At 43.7% G+C, this 18,896-nt stretch overlaps 1 protein-coding gene across 1 annotated transcript; it reads right to left on the bottom strand.

Annotated features, from left to right (window-relative positions):
* Window positions 1-925: 925 nt before the first annotated feature.
* On the bottom strand, window positions 926-6,353 carry LOC131878935 (band 7 protein AGAP004871-like). Its single transcript, XM_059225094.1, has 2 exons — window positions 4,934-6,353; window positions 926-4,343 (listed from the first exon to the last, which is right to left on the bottom strand). The coding sequence occupies exons 1-2, from the start codon at window positions 5,359-5,361 to the stop codon at window positions 3,749-3,751; spliced, it is 1,023 nt and encodes a 340-aa protein (XP_059081077.1). The 5' UTR covers window positions 5,362-6,353; the 3' UTR covers window positions 926-3,748.
* Window positions 6,354-18,896: the final 12,543 nt, after the last annotated feature.

Below are 18,896 nucleotides of genomic sequence, written 5' to 3'. Positions count from 1 at the left end.
AAGAAAGAATGTGATTTGGTAACCCTGGTCTCATGAGTGCGAACTCTTAAAGACTAAAAACAGCCATAAGCACAAAGTTGAGCCTTCTGATGGCTGGCAAGAGAGGATGAAGAAAATCAAAGTTTTCTTTCATGTCAGGGCTAAACGACGACTAGAGGATAATGTGCTTGCTTGATGATATCACCGAGAAAGTCAAATCAACCGGAAGGATTCATCAGAAAGTAAGGTGGGACACTTAATAAAATACCCTTCAGACCGTTTCTACACGTCCTCCCTTTTAACAAGATTGTACTTGGCGTAATAACTTGCCAATAATCATGTCATGCCACGACCTCCTCCAAAGATATAGTGGCTTCACTTTTTGTGGACACTTTCCAGACAGAACCGGAAGAAAAACAATCAACCCTCACCAAATGGGGCCTCACGACATCCACTTGGCCTGGAACCTGGATGGAACTGGAACAACTTGTTCCGTCCTTTACCAAAACCAACACCGAAAGGTCTCTTGAATGGGATTTACTTCCCGAATTTCACAGCTTTCCTGCTTCCACAATTACTTGCCAGTCATGCAAATATGTCATTTTTCTAATGGAAACCGAGCGTGCACATGTATTCCCGAGGCTGACTATACTCCCGAAATTCGCTCCAGGTGGTTCCATTGGCCCATATTCTTCGTCCATGAAGCTCAGGAAATTGGGTCTACGGTATGGTTTATGCTACGTGCGTGTATATTGGGCTAAGGGTTAAACACGTTGAAAGCGATGTTTGATTAATAGTCGAACTTCGGTGTCGTGTACATTTGATATTCTCTTTCAAGAACGACTGATTCTGTGGAACGAATTGGATCATCATGTGTGTGTGTGTGTGTGACCAAATAGGTACCCTATGTACTAATTTCGAGGATAATGATCATTTGTTCTTGGGGTCAAATAGAAGAAATATTTTATTAATATTGTTTCTTGGTGGTGTTTACAGATTATTTGCTTAGTATTGTCAGCCTGGCTAAATTGACAAATTGCTTTCTTTTCTGCACAAATGATTCATATGGATAATGTTGTTGATGATCTTGATGATGGTAAGTATGATGATAATCGTAGGAGTTGTAGGAGCTTTTGCTGTTGGTGATAGAAGTACTTGTAATAATGATAATAATGATAGTAGTAATCATAATTATGACGATCATAATAGTCATGTTGAAGTTCATCTAGATTACATCTAATGTGATTGACAACAAATTATATAACCTTCAAATTGAGAACTGGATACATGTATGCAATAAATGAAGAAGCTCTTGTTTAGTAGAGAATCCTGGTCCACTTTGGCCCTGGGGAATTTGTTTTCAACCCTTCATAGACAACGGCCTTCAAGATCCAATTGATGATGATGATAATAATAATAATAATGATAATAGTGGCGATGATAATAATTTCTGGGGTTGATTTCAGTGATTTCGAACACTTGTTGCTATTCTTGTTCTTGTTGGTATTGGTATTTCAGGCTTTCCACACCTGCTTTTACGCGTCATCGGCATTCACTCACATTTTTTTAGACTACAGTTTTGGTAACACTCACTAATACCAAACTGGTCACTGGGGGAGGGGCATGGGGGTGAGGGGTCTCTCACATGAATAAAGTTTATTATAAAGAAGGATCTTGGCTTCGCTCACAGACTTACTCTGCACCACAGATGTTAAAGTTATTCTAGCTCGTTTTTATCCACAGACATTGCAAAAGGGAATAGCAAGAGTTGCTGAGAGGCGTTGTTGCTCACATTTGAGAACATGGCAATCAATTTCAAGTATTTTCCTGTTCATAAGGCAATATATCATATTGAACCCATGAAATTTAGCGGTTGAACGAGGGCAACATATGAAATGGAAAATTTGACGTTTGGAAACAGAGGATTAAAAGACATTGCAACACAGTAACATTTTGGCGGTGGTGGTTCAATCCGAGGTTGGTTGGCTGGCTTCATTGGTGCGTTCGTGTAGTGGTTTGGGTGGTTTCCACACACACAAGGCTGAATCTCTGTTTGCGAGAGAGAATGTCAACGAGAAGATTCACCGTTGGTTGACTCCCTTGCTAGATCTCTCTCTTTACTAAGCTGTTCTTTCACCGTCTCACTGTGTCTCTCCCTTTGACTATATTTCGTTCGTTGGTTCTTTCCTTCGCCTTTGAACACATTGAGAAAGGAAAGTTGATAAAAGAACCCCTTCTTCCTCTTTCGTTCGTGCCCATTTCTTTTTTGGGTGAGCATGGGCCCTTCTTGGAATGGCATGGAGATGTGGAAACGTCAGTAAATCTCACCCAGGAGAGTAATTATTAATCCGGGAATGAGCCCCGATGGTATGGCTTCTCATGATTGACGATGGGGTTCTTCAAGGGCGTCCACTCGCATGAAACATTGGATGGCTCCACTCTCCACATGTACTACTGTAGATGAGTTAGCTTGCTTGTTGTAGTGATAGGAAGTGGTGGAATGGGAGGACCTGGGGTAACTTTTTTTATGCGCATCTCCCTTTCATGTATCTTCCTCGTCCATTGTTTTGGCTAACTTTGACATTTCGCTTGCCTCTCCACATTTGTAGTCACCGCAAGAGCCCAATGAAACAAACTAGACCAAAAAGCAGAGGAAGAGGGGAAAAAGTTTCTTCGAGGCCGGCAACGCATAACCTCCTTGGCTTCTTCTGTCCTCGACATATTTCCGGATGCACAGAGTCTTTCGTGTGCTCTCAGAGAGAGACAGAGACAGAAAGAAAGAGACTCTCTCACAAGGCTTCTGTTTTACCCCCGACAAACGCACACACACACACACACACTTACAGTCAAAAAATTTTGGGGGGGACAGCGACGGAGGAAAAGTGACCACACACAAACACACTCAAACACTCCAAGACGCAGACAGAGCAGGAGCAGATTCGACAGACGGCAGAATGAATTAAATCCGAGTTTATCAGCAAAGATTGACATTGCTCCTCATACTTTTCAACAATTGCGTCAGTTTTTTTGGTAGAAAGACGAAGGCAAAAAGTTCGTTGGTCAAGGAAAAAATCAGAGCAAAGAGAAAGGGTTTGGTTCGTTACCAAGTATTGTCTCATTGTTGCCTGGCTTCCTATGATACGAACATCAAACAGAGGTCAAAAGAGGACTCCGAAGAAAAAGAGAGCAAGATTGCGGCTAAGCACGTTGTCATGGAAGTGCCTGGGCGAACTGAGAGGTGAACGAGCAAGAGGAAGAGAGAACGAGGAGCAGAAGAGTGGGCAGGAGTTGTAGCCTGGTTAGAGTCAGCTCATTCCAATTTTTTGAGTGATGGATCCTTAAACATCACTGGCGGCCGAACCGTGATTTCTTCCGGAATATCCTTGTCCTGCTGTTCGCCGGTGGTACCACCACTACTGCTGGTATGACTGACATTGTCACCGACAACATCCAGAAGTGGCTGGCGATCATCCGTACCCGGATCAGATCCTCCACTGCCGGTGAGACTGCGGCGTGCCAGCCCGTTGCCCGTGCCCGTCATGACTTCTTCGGGGATGGTGTTGTTAGGCGCCATCATGGGCAAGGTAACTGAAGACGAGTCATCAATGAGCAGTGATGGAGGAGGCGGGGGGAAGTCGAAGGTGGCCGTGAGGATATCCGATTCCTTGGATGGGGGAGATGGAGATTGTTGCTCCGTTGGAGGAGCGGTTGGTTTAATGAGTGGTTGATGTGAGATGAATTTAGACTTTGCCGATGACGCGGACACGGATCATTTTTGCTTCTTGTCCTTCCCTACCCCCATGGAGAGGGACAGACTGTCGATGGGGAATGGGAACACGATTGTTGAGCTCTGTTCAGTAGATATTGCATTAAGGGTCTGCAGATAACGGAGTTGAAGGGCTGAGGTACTCTCTTCCAGTACCAGGGCAGCCTCCTTCAAATGTTTGGAGGCCTTTTGTTCTCCCTCGGCGGCGACGACCTTAGCTCGAGCCTCTCGAGCCGCTTCGGCCTCTGCGGCCATGGCCCGTTGAAGTTGCACGGGCACCCTCACATCCTTGATCTCCACACGCTCCACCTTAACACCCCACGGCCGTGTGGCCTCGTCAAGGATGTGCTCCATCACATGGCAGATCGTCTCACGCTCAGAGAGGATCTCGGCCAGGGTCTTTGTACCCAACACATTCCGGAGCGAAGTGGCTACCAGCAAGTTTGTGGAGTGCGTGTAGTTTCCTACATTACAGACGGCAGCAAGAGGATTGGATATTTTGTAGAAGCACACGGCATCTACCGACACTGTCACTGAATCTCGGGACAACATCTCTTGGGGAGGCACCTCATACGACACCGTTCTGAGATCAACACATCTGGAAAAACAAGATTATCATGGTAAAGGATCTCTCTCTGTCTCTCTCATTTGAACTTGCGTGCAAAAGAACGTCCGAAAACCATGACTTTTTGTGTTTTAAGGCAAGGAGGTAGATCAGGCGAGAAAGCATAATGCAACAATGGTGACATGTAGTTGTTCTGATCGTTAATGTGAAAGTGTCAGAATCATATATTTTTTTGCACATTCTAAGGCTTAAAAGAAAAAAAGAGACTTATTTCACTCAAAGGTTACGTTTAAGAAAAGTGTTCATTTCTCATTGCGTTTGAGCCAATTAGCTCCTGGGCAAGGATTACCTCAGCGCTAGCTAAAGCAAAGTGACTTGCGGTGTGGCCTAGATATTAGCAATGATGTCCTCGGTAAAGATTTACTTTCCTTTCTGTTGCAAGGACTTGAACTTCGCATTCCTCGAGTTCTTTGCGGATCTAGGTAATTAATGAGCTGACAAAGTGTCGTCTATTCGTTGCTGTTGGGGTGTCACGGCTCGCAGATTAAGATCTTTAACGTGACTGGTGCAAAAATTAAGAACTTGGATAGAGCTCGACTTACTAATTTGGGGGAAGCTCTCACCTGTAGTTATCAATGCAGGGTAGGATAAAGAAAAGACCTGGCCCCGAGGCCCCGCCTTTCTTTAATCGACCTAATCTGAAAATGACCGCCCTTTCGTACTCTTGGACCACTTTAACACAATAGCACAACGAAAATGGCAGTGTGACCAGGACCAGGAGGAAGGATATGGCAGACAAGAGCATGGTGCCGAACCTCGAGATGTCCTCGGTCCTCTTGTGGGGTAAGGTCGTGACTGCTTGTATTTCGTAATTGTTCTGAGCATCGTCAGGCGGCGCCATGTTCTTCTGTTGGCGTGCCATCCGGACCTCGGCTATGGTTGGCTTGTCCATGTCGATGTCTGGAGGATACGGGGAGGCGGACGTCGGGGCAGAAGGCAAAAGCTTTTCGTTGGAGCCGGCTGCTAGCTGATGACCCCCGTCACTGTTCATGTCCGAACTCTTGAGTCGGTCACCAGGTGGAATGGATCATCCCTAGGGTGTGGATGTAGGGACTCGGAGCGACGAGTTCGAGAAAGAGGTAGTAGTAGTAGTAGTAGTAGTAGTAGTAGTAGTAGTAGTAGTAGTAGTAGTAGTAGTAGTAGTAGTAGTAGTAGTAGTAGTAGTAGTGGTAGTTGGCGGAGGAGAGAGGTCAATAGTAGATTGGCTTTGAACTGCACAAACACCCTATGGACTTGTCTGCAGGCATGAAAACTCTCATCTTTCTCACTCAATCCCAAGACATGTAAACAATTTGAGTATCAACTTCTTCCAGACCTTGATGGGTGGGTGACCGTTTTAGTTAGATGGGATGGCAAAAGTTTTCTCGCCTTTGCTGAGGCGCTATGTTTTCTAGGCTTTCACGGAAGATGGTGATGGGAAATTCAATTCCTCGCTGCTTTTTATGATGTTTCTATCAGAGAGGACCGTACGTGGGCGACACATGTGACCGCGTTCCACTCAGACGATTTAGCACTCCACCAAGTCACCACTTTCGGATGAACTCAATTCACTGAACGTTGAAAATGAAAAAGTTTGCGATGCACGGCAAACACGGAACGAACGAACAAACGACCGAACGACACCGGAATTGGAAGACAAGAATCCCACCGGAAAAAGAGGGAATCAATCTGCTGACTTGTAAGGAAGCCTTAAATTGGACCAGGTGTGAAGAGAGCCTACTGGATCTTAAAATTCAACACCAAGCTGAAGGCAACCATTGGAGGAAGTGGGACTTCTCTTACAACGAAGGAAGAAAAAAAGAGAAAGAGACACACTCTCTCTCTCACACTCACCGACTGACTCACACACTCACTCACTCACTTACTCACTCACTCACTGCCCCAGCCAGTCAGTCACGTCTAGGATAGCAGCAGGATAGATGGAGAAGAGCCACTCGTTCCTCTGGCTTCTTTCCTCGCAATTTCCTAATCTTCTTCTTCTCCTCCTCCTCCTCCTCCCGTCTTCCAAGCTTAAGCAAGTCGCCAACTACGTACAACTGAATTGCTCCTTCAACCCAACCTCCACCAGCACAAAGCAGCCTCATCCCGAGGGCAGAGTGGGTAATCGTCGACGTGGGCTCACTCGCCTCCACACACACCCACACCCACACCACCCGAGGACATTGAGGCTGTGGCGAGGCCGCAGACCCATCACCTACCGACGACAGCGACGACCCGACGGATTTCCTCCCCTTTTGGGCCTCCAATGTGACCGTCGTCTCCGTTCCAGGCCAGTTGTGCTGAGAATCGAAAGTGTTCCCTCCACTCGCTCATCACTGGGAGAAGCAGCACGTCCCCACATTACCTACATTGCATTGAGAGAGTCCAACGAGAGTATCCGCGAATGGCTTTGAAGTGGGCCGTTCATTTCTCTCCACTCGTTCGTTCGTTCGTTCGTCGCTCGTTCCATAAGCAAAGACACAGACGAAGGGAAAAAGGACTGCGTACGTCGTACTGCTGAATGGAACGTGGATCCGATGTATGGGCTTCAGCGCTGGCGAGTGTGAAGGAGTCTACATGCACAGAAGACCACGCTCTCTAGTTGGAACGAGGGTGTGCAAATTGTGGCCGCCTCCAATCCTAGAAGCCCGTTCCATGTTCGTAGAGTAGTTGTCGTACGATATATTGTTCCAATGCCCTTAAACTCAAAGAGAGAGAGGCGAGCCAAGGATGCTGAGGGAAAGGAAGTCTGCAGCCTGCAATAGATGGGTCCATGGTGGTGTTGGTGGTGTTGGTGGTGTTGGTGGCTCATGTCAGTTACGTCGGTGGGTTGGCCTCCTCCCTCTCTCCACCCAAAGCTCAAGCCTTAGCCTAAACCAGGGCCTCAACCAGCAATCAAGCCTTAGAGAGGAGGGCACTAGCGGATGGTTGTGTGCCCTCTGCGGGGAAGGCCAACTCAAAAGGGAAACTTTTCTCTCCCCGACAGTGCCTTCGCAACTCATCCTCTCTCTCTCTCATTCTCCATCTCTCCCCCCCCTCCTCATCCACCCCCAAAACGAGAGCAATGTGCACATTTGGGCAGGCAAGTTAATACGTCCGTACATTCTACCATCCATTGCCAAACCCAAGAGGCGAGCTGCTCTACTAGCTACTAGCTCTGTGTGAGTTCCATCCAAAACTTGCAGGCGAGGCGGCAAGCTGCTACAACTGGAGACACTTAATGTACACCAATGCCGTGATATGGCCCATGTTTTACCACGGTACAGAGCACCCAATCCCAAGTTTACCCTTGAAGATGACGAAGAGCCGTCTTTGATGACGACGGGCACAGTACAATACCGAGTGAAGCTCTGGGCTGCGTATAGCTAGCAAATGCGAGTACGTAGATTGGTACGATGCGGAACAGGGGCTGAATCCACCAGATCGCCCTCAAAAAAGCCTGGGATGTTCAAGGCTCTTTTTTCTCTATTGCAGCCTTGCCTTCACTTCTCGGAGGACTGGTGTGTGGCTGGCGAGTGTGTGTAAGTGTGTTTTCTCTGTCTGCGGAGCCCATTCCAAGAATAAGTGGGGGGAAGAAAGAGAGAACGAGAGAAAAACGGGGAGTATTTCAGGTCTTGAAAGCGAAGCGAAAACCGTGTCACTTTGTATTTTCTTTCTCTTTTGGGGAAGATCATCATCATCATCATCGTCGTCGTCGTCGTCGAAATAGAAGCAGAATGGATGCTCGCTATCTTTCTCCTCTTCTCCTTGTAGAGGCTCTTTCCTGGTCCAATGTGCCTGGATCACTTCGAGATGAGGACCCATCTGGTCGGGTAAATGCTCTCCACGGCTATATTTAGAAGGGCTCAGTCATTTCACTTCCTGCGTTGCCCTCTACTAGTACTTGTCGTACCCGTACTATGATGTAGGCACTTCCTACAAGTTTGAACTAGGCCTTCTGGAAAAGGCACTTTAGAGGATCTTACTCCTGAACAAGTTCTCAAAGCATGGCCTTTGATATCCTAGAGAGAGTTAATCGTAGTCGCTTTCTTCACCTCAAGATGTAAGCAAATGTAAATTTATGTGCCTATTTCCAACGCGACGACATACAAATGAACTCGGACGAGACTCGGACGACCTTCAGGGTGCCTCTTTCCAACGTCAAGCTTGCGCCTTGAATGCATTGAACCGTGTCATGGGAACCCTGACTTTGTTGGGGGATCGGGTTCATTCCTGTTGGTGGGCCATGCTCATTTCAAGACGATTTCTCTTCCGCTCTTGAAAGCTTTCGTTTTCAAGCAAATCTCATATCGATTCTCCACGGGGAATCTCAAGATCCCAAATGGCGAGTGCTCACTTTCTCGAATAAACAGAACGTTTTGACACAAGACCGAGCTAGACAGATATTGCTCTTCGTCAAAGTGTCAATAGTTATGTACATGATGTAGGTAAGAATAGGAGAATCCCGATGTTTGACAAAAGAACCATTTTTTTGGCTCGGATCTACATACACATGAACCGTTGTTGTTTCTGAGAAAGATGATTGTACAGTCATTCTACTACACTGTAGATGCGAAGCGTTCCTTTTTTTCGCCCTTTCAGATGTATCAATGTATCTGGACAAAGAAGACTCGGGGTTCATGGCACGGCCATATATGTGAGTGCCAATTTTATAAGCACCCTCATCCGCTTTGAGGATGTATCTTTCAACAGTTATACTCCATAAAAACTTCAGAAACTGGATCCTCAATACATGCACTTGGGTTACATTATGCTACAAGACATTCAAACCATTTCATTCCTCACCAATGAACAATACTCAGAAAATGAATATGGCCTACCTAATTTTCCTGCTTCGCTCGTCAGCTCGTCAGCTTTTGGACGATGGACCCTTACTTCATCTTTCAAGAACATGATGTTCTGACAGACGACGGAGTGTCACATTAACAACTTGAGTTCGTCACGTCTAGAACATGGGCTGTAGTCGAAACGAACAAAGGATGTTAATCATTGGATTAGAGCCACATGAAATGTCTCAACATCAAAATGAAAATGTTCCAACTTGGCATTGGAACGAACATTCAATCTCTGTCAATGAAGGGTCCCTGTCTGCTCCGTTGGTTTAATTATTCATGTGGAACGAAAGGCTTTTGGGTGGACATTATCACACAATGTATGCAAACCTAATGGAGTTGGCGGAATTGCACTTCTTGGATCGCGAAAGTCACCCCCTATGTTTCATGACATACGAGGGTAATGCTCAAACTGATATGTTGCAAATGTGTCAGAATACACAATGGAACTTTCTCTTGTCTACTGCGTCCATAAACTAGCCACCCCAAGCCGAAATCCGTGAGGAGGATTATTGTTCCAAGAAGAAAAGAAAGAGAGTGATGATACATCATCGTTGTTCCACCATTATATGTTTTGACCTACTTTTTCATCCTGCCAAAAATGGTTTTCTAATACCCATAGAGCAAAATACTCTCATACCGTATTCAGAAGCCAGTGAAATAGAAAGCAGACAACACCCTCGTTCCAAGTGAGCGATCTCATTGGACGCCTACCTACGTACATACATTTATATACACACCTCCACGTGTGTTCATGGTTCCATCAAGAGTATATGTTCTTCCCTCCTCGATTCTGTTTACGTGCTAATTGACGACCAGAACCCATTTTTCATCCCGAATAGGGATGATGCTTGAGGGGATTCACAGAACCACCCATGCCCTCCTTGCAACACCCACCCAGCCATCCACCCATCCATCCATTCATCCATCCACACATTGAGACATTCATTAAGAAACAGGGGAGCCAGATAAAATAGAGAGAGGATCCTGGGGATGCGGACTAACACCAAAGCGAGGAGAACTCTCGCTGACGAGGTACCTAGTCAAGCAAGCACAAACATTGCAATTTCATGAGCTCGTGTGCTTTGTGCATATTAAATTAGGCATGGTCTCTTGTGAAAATTCTAAAACGAAAATCACATTAAGTCTCCTTCTCTTTCAAATGACTCCACCTTTTGAGGGTATGTTACTACAAGTCAAATCGTAGCTGGTAGGATAATTGGACATAGTGAACAACCAACTGTGTTTGGTTTGTGGGTATGTATCATATTCACGTGGTTTAGACGTCCCACAACTGAGAGGAAGACATTTTGCCCGCCCGTTTTTCGGATGCTTTAAGATGGTCCTAAACTGGAATGGTATTTTCACGTGAAACAGTAGAATGCAAATAAAACAGTTCTTTACTTCTAGTAGGTACAGATTGACGTATTTTCTCCTAAATGTGGCCTGTTTGTTCAATTAATGGGTGCAATGCAGCATTAAGGGTTTCGCTTCCTTCATTTAGAGCTCAGATCAAGCAACATTTGTTTCCTCTCCAGTTCTGGACCTTTCCTTACTCAACACCCATATTCAAGATCTGGAAGTAATCATGCTCACTCTCTTCGTCATCTTTTCTCCCATTTCCTTGAAAAGAATGGGCTTCATTTGGACTTTTATGGATCCCACGTCTCCCCTCGTTCTCATGCACTCCAGAATGGCCTCTAGGGGCTTTCCTAAGCCGTTCCAGATACCTTCCTCTGCCTTTGGACGAGGGTGGGATCCGGAATGAGTGGCCTCCAAGATCTTAAGCTCGTCATGTGTCAATCAGTAATTCAAGGCATTAACTCATGAATGAAGATAAGCCTCGGTATGTGTTAGAGCATCCGAGAGCAGGATACCTAGATGTGGAACTAATGGAAGGTGTCCTCCGACACATTTGTTTTCCTCGATGACCTTGGACCATAAAACTTGTTACAAAAGTTTTGACACTTTCATTCGTCTCGATAACATGACATGTTCCGAACATAGCCTTTCTACGCCACACAAAAAAAGTAGTTCATGCCCTACACGCTCACTAGTGTTCACTAGTTTTGGGGAACTAGCCTCCCCATTAAATAGGTCTGATTGTTTCTTTGGCTAAACCTTTTAAAAATGATCTGTTAGGTTTATGTCCTCAATAGCGAGATGGGCTAATCCTCTTTTCTTTCATTGCATGTCAAAGGAAGTTTATTAGTGATCTATCGTGTCACTTCCCCTTTTAGTTTGAGCGGCCTGATAGGCCTGGCATTGGAAATAAGTGCTCCTATTAATAGAAAAAAGGAGGGAAAATCCAGGAATGAATGCCCAATCAAGGAAAACAGCTTCAGCATTGGACTCAATATTGGAGTTGGGATTTCAGTCTACCACTGTCAGAAATTGTTTGAGAAACAGCGCTCTTTAAGATCTCTCAAGGGCTGACGAAGAGTCCCTGGGTAAAATGTCTATGGTACTTGTTACTTTTGCTACCGTTAATTAGGTAAGTGGTCCTCTCATTTCAAAAGTCATACACATCTTGGACTGAGGGTATATTAGATAAAAGGGTGTTTTTGTCGCTGCATGGCTTTTGTTTCAGCTCTCCTGGGGTTTTGAGTCCTTCATGTACTAAACCTTCAAACAATAAGACACTGAAAGGGTTCACAATTGGGCCAAGATTTACGAGCAGGTTCTACCGAGGTCGGAAATCGGAACACACTGGGTATTTTGTTGCCAAAAAGGACCTCCAAGAGCGATGGTGGCAATATTTGATGGCTTTGAGGATTCCTGATTCCATTAGCCAAAGTGCCTTGTGAGAGAAATTGGACGGTGCTCTCTCTCTCTCTCTCTCTTTTGGCGAGCTCACATAACTTTGAAACCCAGGTTTTCATCAGAATGCTGCCAAGGAATCTAAGACAAGATGATGAAGAACAGGATTCCTTGACGAATGTTGGGACAGAAATTGATTGGGTCAAAGCTAAGCATAACATTTCATAAAAAGGAGCTCATCATATTCAAATTCGAAAAGACAAAAAAAGATTCACTATATTTGCCCTGGATTTCATTTTGCTTTTCTTCATTTCTTTACTTGTTGTATTAGAAATGCCAGGAAGCTTCGAGATCAAAACGACGCCCTAGGGTGGGTAGTTGGCAACTTCAAAATGTTGCCCTTTTTCAAGATGATGGGTTCTGTGATAGGATTCTGAATAGAGCCATTTTGAGCAGATAGTGAGCCAATATTTCATCAAAATCTGTTGAAATCATTAGTCACCGGGAAACCTATTAGACGATGTTTAACAGTGAAGTGCACAATACGAAGAGGTCCTCCAAATGCGTGAACGTGGCATTAAGAAGGAAGAGGCGCCAATATTTTGCGAGGCGGAAGCGAGGAGGGAATAGGAATTATTCTTGGCATTTGATAGCAACAACAGCCTGCTGGTCAAGATCATAGTGGTGAGTTAGCCCCAACGTTAGTCCAATCTATTGATAAAAAAGTAACGATAAAGGTGAAGACGTTTGGAGTTTGAAGTGAAGGTTACTCAATGACACAAAGGGCAGTAGTGGCAAAATTACAAAAATGCGTTCCTCTTTTCGAAAAAGGAACTGTGATCCCGTTACAAATGGTGGACTTGTTGTAATAATCCCCGAACCCCTGAAAATACTCGTAACTCGTTCCTTTTTACCTCCAAAACGGTCTTAATGTTTTTGTTCCGCTCTGAGGAAGTGAAGGAAACTCGAAGCTTTTATGGTCAGTCTTCTCAGATAATGCCAAATGCAGAAACATCATATTCCTAATAATGAAAATTTGTTAAATGGTTTTCGAATGAGGCATCACCTTCCTTTATTTTGAAAATTCGACCAGGTTCTTAGTCAAAAAAGTGACTTACATATGATATTCATTGGCAGGGTTAGAACTATTTATCAGGGTGTCATGAGAATCATGAAAATGAATATGCATGAGAACATCGACATTTTACTACATAGGAATGGTTCACATGAAACAATTAGTTCAGGGGGCCAAGCTGGCTCCAAAAAGTAGGCCATTGTTAGATTAGCCGCCTGCCTACCTACTATTGAAACGTTGAAAATGAATGCGGTAGAACAATTCACGGTGCTTGACATAAACTTTAACTGACTTGAAATGGACTTGTGATAAAAGCTCTTCTCGATCAAAACCTTTTGTCGACAAGATCCCCAAAATTTGTGCTTCAGAATCAGTGGTCTGTCCATAGAAAACCATAAAAAAATTATCTATGGGTCTGTCTGATGCGAGCGCCATCTGGTTAATCTGCTATAACTAAGGTTATGACCCAAAACAGAAGTTATACTGTTAGTGTTTCCAGATTATCCGGTGGAAAAAGTGGCGAACTACGAAGACGCCTTTTTTTAAGTGCGGCAATGCTAAAATTTTCAGGAAAAAGTGAATGGTATCAATCTCAATTTTTCAAAATTGGGACAAAAAGCACAAAAGTTGGGCCAAAAACATATTACATGACGACTCTTGCCACAGTTTATTAAACGGCAAATCGTTTTTTCCAGCATATCAGTAGAAAACAACGATATGACGCATCACTAAGTAGCACAAAACAAATAAACTTTAACAATAAATCATTCTCTGATTGTGAACGAGTCCTAAAACAATGTCTTGATTCTTCTTGGTTTCTTAAGCAAATATTTACAGAGTGACCGGATATGACGGCAACAAATAAATTTGGCATTAAAAGACAATCAGATTGCAATGGAAATTTCACGCCAAAAAAGTAATGAAAGAAACATCCGAAGAATAAGGTTTGAGCGAATTCCTCGATTTGGCCTTCATTTGCGACCACCACAGCCGTCAAACCATGAGGAACTGGATCACAGTTGGCACGGGCGGAAGGCCGCCTGTAAGGCACTCACTCGATAACCCTGCTCTACTATAGCGCACATAGGTATTCTATTTCTAGAGAATCTTGACAGAGGGTTCACACGCGCAAAACTTTGATATCAATCTTTGATCCGTTCGTTTTTCAATGGAAAGTGTCAAACTTGGCGTTTTTTTGGCCACCCTGAAGACTCGCGTCCTTCTTGCATTTCCGCACTCAGATGAAAAAAAATGACTCTCCCGTCTTTTGTAAAAGAAACTGAAACTTGAAAAATCATATTTGCTGGAAATAAATACTCACAAGTCAAACATGACTTTTTAGCACTCCAGGCACCTGTAAGGACTCTGCCAGACCACAACTCTTAATCATAATGACTTGTTTAAACAAAAACTAAATCAAACTGAGGAAGACAAAAGAGGCATTTGAGCTCTTCAATATTTTTTGATGGGAAAATTCATCTTAAAAATAAAACCGCCCCCTGTTACGGAGACAAAAGGATCATGATCATCCCGTTTTTAGCTCTTATCTATAGCTATCTTTTATATATTTTTAATACATAGTTTAGCTATCCCATAGCTATTTTACTAAATCTTATTTGTCGTCTAGCTTTACAATATGCAATGGCTTATATTTTTGACCAAATCCATGTTTCATCAATTTACAACAGTCGTGAATCCAAAGACCTTTTTTCTAAGGCACTTGAAATAACGGCCAACAAATGTATGTTAATGTCCTTCGCTGATCCAAACGCAATATCAATTAATAAGGGCTATGGATCAACATGTTGCCCCCTAAGATATAACCGCAAAACAACTTAAGTTATTGCTTTTGAGAATCTAGTTAGGTTTAGGCTCAGTATCTTAAAAAAGGCTATGAATGGGTGGTCTGTTGCGAGCAAAAAAGAAGTCATTCAAATATATATCAATGCGAGCAGGGGTGTTGTTTTATTCTTACAAAGCAACTAACACAGATTAGACAACACAATTTAGTCGGTGGCGAAGGTAGACAAGGAGCGGAATTGGTAGCCCTCCTTCTTGGCCATGTCGAAGAACCGGCTCAGAGCTTTCTTGGGCTCGTCGCCGTACAAGAACCCGTGGTCGTGGTTGAGGAGAACGATCTTGTTGGGGCCGCCCTTGGCCTTTTTCACGCCTTGGCTGATCTTGCGCACTTCTTCCATCATTTCCTCCGGGGTTTGGATGAGACCCTCGCCGTAGACGGACCGCCATTCCAAATCCCAGCCAAAAACTTGCTTGCCGCCCTTGAAGAGTGCGTCAGCCACATCAGCGGCAATCTCGGCGGATTTATAGGGCACAATGCAATTACGGCAGGTGAAATCGATGGGAGGCTGACCGTTGGCCATCTTGACACGCCAGTTGTTGACGAAAGGCATGCGGACCATCTTGGACATGTCGGTGATGATGGATCGGGATTGAGCGAAGGGCAGACCCACGGATTGGAGGACCTTGGCGAACACGGCCACATTGCTCTTGCCGAAGTACTTGATGTCATCCAAGCTTTGATAAACGTGCGGCCATCGGCGGGTTCCGTCTCGGAGTTGTGGGCCATGTGGTTGAGCGAGTGATCGCCAATGGTGTGTCCCTCACGGATCAATACGGAGGAAGTAGCGGATATTGTCGGCGGCACCGCTTGATCCCCATTGGCCGGCGTTAATGGAATCGCCGTTGATGAAGAAGGTCACCTTGACCCCGGCTTCTTTGGCCGCATCCATGATGGCCGGACTGCCTCCGTTGATACCATCGTCGGAGGTGTAGTAGATGAACTTCTGGTTGTCGTTGGCGGAGGCCATGCCCAGAAGGGACAGAGCCAGGAGGGCGATGAAGGGCTTCATGGTGAGGATGAGGGAGATGGTGGTGTTGTGTGCGATGTTACTCCAAGGAGAGTTCAGAAACAACTGATGACTCTCGAAGAGTTCCCGGTTCCTTTTATATCAATTGATTGGACTAACGTTGGGACTAGCCCACCACCACTATGATCGTGACCAGCAGGCTGGCTATCTGTCAAACACGGCTACAGCGTCCTCGATTCCATGGGAAAAAATTGGCGTCCCTCCTTCTCTATTCCCACGGACACGCTTTCAGAGGGGTTTTCTAGTACTGAAACAGTACCGCACTTCAGCGAGGAGACTCTTTTTAATCCCTTGGAGACTAATTCCTGGACATTTACTGAAACTCATTTCAATGTAAATTTGCATTTATTTAAAGGCAATGTTAGTCTTGAAATTGATTGAACAGAGATGATCTTATTATGTTTTTATTAACTCATCTTGTGATTTTAAATTGCTCGTTAAGTAAATGTTTCAAATGTCAGAGAGATGCTAGTTCGATGAGTGTACAAATTGATGATCAGCTAATCGAAGGTCCAAGATTTTTTCCTGAATTTCCTTTTATTTTGTGATGCTTTCTCCCCAAAAAACATCAAATACTGACATCTGTGCCAAAAGCAACTACTCGTAGGTATTCGAAAAAATGTTGTTTTAGCTTAAGGTTTACTTTTTGCAGACGCAACTTTTCTTGAATTTATTTCACAATAAACGTTTGAAATCATCATTTGTTTCGTTTTACAAGAGAGCCCACATTATTACTCATCTTCTTAACATCTACGTATCGATTAACTTGTCATTGTTTGATCAATCACGGACTTCTAGAGATATGGACTGCAAACGGAAGCAAAAATATCCTTTCTCCTAAACCGCTCATCTTATTCCAAATAAGCACTTCATACGACTACCAACGATCTTGTTTAATAAATAGATGAACTCAACCAAGTTTGAGCCCAAACCTATGCTTAGGGAACTCAGGAAACATGTTCAAAGTTGTGTAGTAAACAGTACATAAATTTTGAACTTTCGGCCTGCTCGTGGTCAGCTACATAAGCTTTTGACAACATAACTTTGAAGCGATCAACTTTGCATGTGAATGATATAAAATTGACCTACCGTTAATTAAGAGATCTACGTTTCTTATTTTATTACTTTAATTCGAAAAGTGGCTCAGAGTGGCTATGACCAAGAGCAGGCCGATTTGCCAGGAAGCTCGTTCTCAGTCCATATTTCTTAGAAGTCCGTGGATCAATACATACCATTTATGAACTGCATTTCTCCTTGGATGTTGGGGTTTTTAATTCAAATTTGGTCTGTCTTGGTTGAAACGAACAAATCGACGCTGGCGTCCACAAACTTACGCGTCTCTTCCTACGAAGCTGGAAACGTTCGAGTTGTTGACCTATTTCATATTGGGGGAAACCCCCATTTTACATTTTACCCAATGCTTGTAATGAACGAAAACAGTCTTAAACAACGGTTGACTCACTAACAAGTAACCAACTTTATCTGTTCACTGTATCCAACTTTGAAAACTACTACCAACATATTTCTGTAAAAGGTTGTCTTCGCTCGTATCGTAGTAATTGGGTTGATACAAGGGCTGCAATTTATTAGCCCAAGAATCCAATTCTAGGTTCACACTCCGCGTGGTTCTTTGTTGTTTCATTGTACAAATTAAGTAGAGAGTCTGGTGTACACTATAAAAACAGATATAAAACAGCTAAGATGACAAAAAATGTTCATTTGGTTGGGCGTCGGCTTAGATATTTATTTGCATTTTTGCAAGTTCTGCCTTGATCAGCAAACTAGAAATCGAGCCTTTCAAAAATTTTTGCGAGGACTCATGTTATAATCGATCTGGTAATATTCCTTGATCTGGTCTTTGCAAACATTTGAATGAGAAAAATGTACAATATCAATTTACTTCTTTTGGTTTGGTTTTTCATGGGCTTTTCTAACGGTTGTAGGGAATGTAATCATCAGTACTATTAAAATGAAAGGTTGTAATTCGTCTATTTATTGCTCTCCAATCTGCATATGATATTTGGTCCACCAACGAATTTGAGTAGACAGACCGAGCTAGTCCTTAAGAAATTGGATGTTCTTTTACAAAAATTACATATTGTAATAAGTAAGAAGGAGCAAAACTTGAAATCCAAGTTTCTTTGGTGAAGGCAAATGTACCGTATTCACATAGCTTAAAAGTACTTAAGCATATTTTGATTTGAATTACTAAAGTGTGCTAATGATTGGACAGTTACTTGCGGTTGTTTTTGCAGTTTTTGCCTCTCCTTACTAATAACTAACATTCATGGCCAGCTATTTCTCCATGTGAGGAAAAAGAACCATGTCCTGAACGACCTACTTACTCTCATTCGCAAAATGAAGATTTTAGATTTAAAGAAGTTCAAAAATATTTTTATGTCTCAACTAAGTTTCAACTCACGGTGGATGTAGTTTTTAATTCATACTTTTTAGTTGGGGTCGGAGGGTTGACCCCCTCGCCCCGATCTGCAAAGCTAGCCATCACATTGTCCGACATACCAGAGTTTATAACAGTATTTTTCTCCGTCTGTGGGTGTGCGTGGCGTCTAAAAGTTTCTCTGACAGGTTGGGGGAGCGGAATCGAACAGCATTTTCTCATGCGGGAAACTGCGCTAACCACTAAGCCTCTGAATAACATTTAAACAATGAATTTCAAGCCCAAATGATGGATCAATTTTGGTTGGAAACGAGACCTTCAAAGACCGTTAAAACATACGTTGACTAGAACTCAAAGCTTGAGCTTTACCAAAAATGGTTCATGAAAAGACTCGTCAGTTTTAATGCGGGCGCAGATTCTGGTAACAGACATACGTACCGATAGGCAGGACCCAAGCTGGATTCTTCGTTGATCAGCTTACCCCTCTCGTCTCACCATTGAGACGACTGCCACAACAGAAATATCCAAGCAAATCTTGTTAACTAATAGCCATATGCGCGACAAATTTGAGCCAGATTTCAATAAATCAATCAC

Source organism: Tigriopus californicus, chromosome 1, assembly GCF_007210705.1.
Source record: "Tigriopus californicus strain San Diego chromosome 1, Tcal_SD_v2.1, whole genome shotgun sequence".
Classification (NCBI taxonomy): domain Eukaryota; kingdom Metazoa; phylum Arthropoda; class Copepoda; order Harpacticoida; family Harpacticidae; genus Tigriopus; species Tigriopus californicus.
The sequence above is the reverse complement of the archived record's forward strand: the minus strand, read 5'-3'. Positions and strand labels throughout refer to the sequence as shown.

Coding starts and splice junctions, on each gene's coding strand:
- LOC131878935 (XM_059225094.1), bottom strand. CDS start 5,361: ATGAACAGTGACGGGGGTCATCAGCTAGCAGCCGGCTCCAACGAAAAG. Junction 4,344..4,933: donor CCCTGCATTGATAACTACAG/GTGAGAGCTTCC, acceptor TTGTTTTTCCAG/ATGTGTTGATCTCAGAACGG.